The 5,123-nt window shown below is 43.3% G+C and overlaps 1 protein-coding gene across 1 annotated transcript in view; it reads left to right on the plus strand.

The window, feature by feature from the left end:
- The window catches only part of LOC111869157 (pikachurin-like), a gene marked incomplete at its 3' end in the record, with an annotated part of 287,663 nt that extends 283,149 nt beyond the window's left edge, over positions 1–4,514 (plus strand). Inside the window, 1 exon segment of the mRNA XM_023860426.2 lies at positions 4,224–4,514. Within this exon segment, the coding sequence (XP_023716194.2) occupies positions 4,224–4,514 (291 nt within the window).
- Between the last annotated feature and the right edge of the window lie 609 nt (positions 4,515–5,123).

The raw sequence follows: 5,123 nt of genomic DNA on the forward strand, positions 1-5,123 counted from the left end.
CATTCTCGTGGTACAGGCACCAAGAGAAGGAATTTGCTCAGTTTTTCTCCAAAGAGGGACATGGGAGAAAAATAAGCATGGGACTCCTTCAGAGACGTAGTGCACAAGTTTTTGGGGAACACTAAAGACCCTCTCTACAAAACCAATGTACAACGCATGTTGGCTGCATATAAAGCTCCAGGCTGCAAGATGAGCTTATAAGTTCATTTCTTACACTCCCATGTCGACTATTTTCCCGAAAACTTGGGAGCCTATAGTGAAGAGCAGGGTGAACGATTTCATCAGGATGTCCGTGATATCGAAAGACGCTACCAAGGAAGATGGAATGCGAATATGCTAGCTGACTACTGCTGGATGATCAAGCGGGAAACGGAAAATGGAAAGCGAAAGCGTGTTCGGAGAAGCATCAAAGAGAAGAAGAAAAGGTTTCACAGGCAAAAAGACTGAACACGGAATGTTAAATATATCATGAAAAAATTATTTGTTTAATTATGAGAAATAATACGTGTATGTTTAGTTCAATGTAATAAAATTAGTGATTTTTTCATCGCCGTTATGATTTTTTATTGTAAACCCCTATTATTTTTCCAAAAACCGTAGGTGATAGGGGAAAATTGAGGTCATTTTTGGATTCAGCATCCTAGAAAACAAAGTTTTCCAAAAATATTTCATGCAGCTGAAAAAAAAATATTTTTGCAGACCTGTGTAATAATAACAACAACAAATCCTTTGAAAATGTAACATATTTAAAGTGCTACAGCAACAAACCCGTGATGATATTCAGAGTGAAGTCGAGGAAGTGCTTCACAATCAGTATCGTTCCCATCCTGTCTGAGAACCCAAATTAAAAATGCAAAACTATGATTGTTGCCTGTTTAATGAGAGCAGGAAATGTGATGTGTATTATTGTACGAGATTAACGCGTATTTGCAACATTCGGACATGAAGGGATTAGGCAGGAGAGGACTGGAGAGCTGTACATAGCGAGCAACTTGCGTCACGAACGGGGAAATGAGAAGTGTATACACGAGACATAAGCACTGGTGTGACACTGTTAGAGTTGATTATGGAAGCTTTCGTTTTAAATTACTAACTTTATTTTGCTGGCTGAGGATACGCTCCAGTGCTGGGCATTTGTTCACACGGTGATGAACGTTCGAATTTCATAACATCAGGGAAGTTCTTGACTGACTACGTAAAACTACCCTGAACAATGGTGGAAATAAGTTCGGCTAAGTTTTTGTTAATTTAGTTGGTTATTCAGTAAGAGGAGGCACGCGGTAGCGTAGTTGGTTGAGGCACTATGTTACAAGCCGGAAGGTCGCGGGTTCAATTCCCGATTAGTTTTTAGTTGTTTAGTTAGCGTAATCATTCCAGCCGCGCTATGGCCCTGGGGTCGACTCAGCCTCTAACAGAAATGAGTACCAGGAATCTTCTTTGCGGGGAGGGGAATAAAGGGCGGCCGACGCGTAAGGCTGACAACCTTACTGCCATCTGTGAGCCGATTGTATTGAAAATGTGGGAACCTCGACCTCTCACACCCCCATAGGCCTTCACGGTCCGTTACAGGGACAGCTTCACCTTGATTTTATTGAGTAAGACAGCTTGTTATGAACTTGGCAGGTTTGTGTATGTGTTTCTTGCGTGTCTTTAAATACCAGATTTATTTGCTTCTTCCCGAGGTTGTTTGCAAGAACACATTTCTCACCAAGCAAGATTATTATGTGCTTATTCATGTTAGTCTGCTAAGTTATTGCTTATTCCCCGTCTTGTTTCTATGTGAGTAGAATTCTAAAGGTATGAACACTAAGCGGTTCTCGAAAACGCGTATTGGGGATAAAACAAGATTGTTTGTAAGAAAACCGATAACGGATTGAAAACAGATAGAACCCAGCGTAACACGTCTATGTTTGGCTGTTAAAGAACATGTGAGAAATGGGATTTTGTGTTCTGCCTTCCTTTTCAATTTTCTCCTTCTTTTAGAAGAGCACGTGATGAGATTGGAACTCAGTGTACCATCAAAATCGGTCGAGTAGACTAGAAATTTGTATCAGACTTTGTAAGAAAGGGATAGAAAGGCTGGAACAGTCGAAATTGCACACGTTGAATTGGCAAGTGAGTTTAATGTGATTTGTAACACTGTACAGCCCACTTCAGCAAGTTAAAAGTGAGCATCGCTGTTGACTTCACTTGAATCCGAAGTGAAGAGTGAGAGAACGGTATTGGGATGTAGGAAAATGAAAGTAACTCAGAAGAGTCGGCCTTCGTGCTGAAATTCGAAACCCGAACTTCAGGAAAATGAAACAGGATTCCAACAATTAGTTTGTTAAATTTATTGTTTTTAGCGGCGAATCTTCAATATAGATAGGCGGAGGGTGTGCTAATGAGAATGTTCAGACCTGAGCGAGAGGGAGTAAGAAGAGTTTGAGAAATTTTTATGAGAAGAATGTCAAGAATTGTACTTTTGTTTCTTCTTTATCTTTCACGGCGTAGGATTTCTGTTTCTTCCGATTCAAAATTAACTCTGACAGTATGATTCATTTGGACATCTGTAGCGCTTTCTGAACGTGCACTCAGCCCATCGCAAAGTCCTTACCGACTCAGAACAAGACACAGACTCTGAGAAATGAGAAGGAGGACATGTTCCATGCCTCGGACGAAATTCCAGTCTTGGAGAAGTCCAAGATTGTGGCCACTGTGATTGGCTTCATTTGTCTTCTCCTGATGTTGGGATTGTCAGATAAAGGAGGGTTATATCCTTCATCACAACATTGAAACAACTCACTTCCACTTTTGTATCATCTGAGTTTAACTTACGGTCCTGCTACGCAGAATGTTTCGACTCTCACGGAGCCATCATCAGGCGACAGATATGTGAAGTCATAAAATACTGAACTGTAACCGTTACGGATCAATGTTACAAAATGTCGTGCATACTGTAAAATGATTTATAGACTAATTTGTACCGTTTTACACACAGATTGACTCTGCTCCTACATAAAGCGTTTGGTTATGTTGAAATAACTTACGAGTATATTGGAGTCATCCTGAAATTGATGTATGCAATTATGTTATGTTAAGATTTTCATGTACTTATAAATATCCTTTTAGATTATCGAAACTCAGGGTTATTTAAATAGTGAGGCATGATACACGATCTTGTGGGTCGTAATGACGTGCAATTCGAAGAGAGCCCAATGTTTCAGAAGAAAATATCGCTTCCATTTTCGAGACCGAATAGTAGGCAAAGCAATAAACCAACAGAAGCTGAAGGTTTACCCTTCCGCCCTGATGATGGAGGCGATACGTTCCTCCGAAACTTGGGGCTGTCTCCGAGCTACACGACATTAGAACACAGAAGACCACATTGTTCGTATATACCGTCATGAGAGCCACAACTCCAACGGGGATATGAGAAAGTATACAAAATATCGCAGAAGTATCAAAGGAAAGAACTTCTCGCTCCTAGGAAGATTCGTGTCTCTCCCATTAGCTAAACCTTGGGTAACAGCATCCGACGGTTCAAAGCCCCTATGCCTAAGCCCATCGTTTGTCTCGTCCCATGCAGACCACGCGTTATAGTGTTTAGAGCATATCTTAACATTATCTTCCCATCTGTTTCTCGGATTTCAAATGGTTATATTCAAAGTGTCTCCTGGGCAAAATTTCGTACGTGATACTTCTCCCGACCCCTTCCTAGCTGCATATCCAGCCCATCGTATGCCCCATGATACTTGGTCTGTAGAAATTACGAGCTTCATTATGTAATATCCTAAATAGGATACGGAAAGCATTGGTCGTGGCGTATTTCAAGGCACTACCACCGCTTGGGCAACCTTCCTTCTTGCAGTGAAGACAACTGAATAATAATAATCGTGCTTTATAATACTCCTATTCTGATGAGAATCCTCGTTTCTATTTCTTAGCATTGTTTCCCAGTAATAAAGATTGGATCATGTTCAGGAAATTAATTACGGACAGTAAAATTTTGACTTTGTTGGTGAATTCGGTTTGCAATTCTCAGTTCCCCTCGTACGGAATATTTCACAACGTCTTATAGCAAACGCTGGAACGTTCTTTGCAATGTACGATGCAGTTCTCACGAGTCCCCACGGCCACTGGTCACTCCAAAACAAGCCCATCCTGCTTCCGAGCACAAACAGTCATCCTACCCCTCTGTACAATCTTGTGACCGCTCCAGCAGCCATTTTTCTCTTTTCTAGAAATGAACACGACAATGGAGACGATGGTTGAAGAGGAGGAAGACATACTGTACCAGAAGGATGCGTCCTTCTCGGCCGAACTGGACACCTCTGGCGATGTCAGAGGGAACAGTGTCCTGTTCTCTCCCAAGGCAGACGAGGTAGAGAAGAAGGTGCAGTTCCTCACGACCCAGAGTCCGAACCTGGAGCAGAAAGTACCTGGCAGCACGACGAGTGATGGACATACCACAGAGAGTCTCCGTGCGGCGGACACGACGCCATGTCTTCTGGACTGTGGTGTCGGCGGCTCCTGTACATTCGACGCCTTCGAGACTGCGGACCCGAGCCGGCCGGGCCAGCAGCGCTGTCAGTGCCCCCTGGGGAGGGGTGGAAACCACTGCGAAACAGGTAAGTTTCTTAACAGGTTTTGTTGTAGTTGCTTTGTGGTGAGTGCCGATACTGACTGACCCTTCTAGCCTGGCTGGACAGTTTAAGGATAAGGATTTTCAGGACCTTAATAAGCTCAGTAGCATGGATTTTTACATTAATACAGAGTCTGTAACAAGAAGTTCTGGGGTGAGGAGTCGTGACACAGTAAAATAAGGCCGTAAGTCCCACGGGACTCGTAAACAAGAATGACTGTGCTGGCGAGGACAGCAGCAATTCACCCGACCGACCGAATTTCTGGGGAGCTTGATGATTAAATCTTGCCGTCAGTGTATATAATGAGGCTAAATGCAATTACAATTATAGAAGTTAGCTAAGAGCCGGGAGAGCGCAGTCGGTATAGCGCCTGGCTACGGGCTGGTCGTGAGGAGCCGGGATAGCGCAGTCAGTATAGCGACTGGCTACGGGCTGGACGTGAGGGGCCGGGAGAGCGCAGTCGGTATAGCGCCTGGCTACGGGCTGGACGTGAGGAGC

The sequence above is a fragment of the Cryptotermes secundus genome, unplaced genomic scaffold (genome assembly GCF_002891405.2).
Source record: "Cryptotermes secundus unplaced genomic scaffold, Csec_1.0 scaffold1109, whole genome shotgun sequence".
NCBI lineage: Eukaryota > Metazoa > Arthropoda > Insecta > Blattodea > Kalotermitidae > Cryptotermes > Cryptotermes secundus.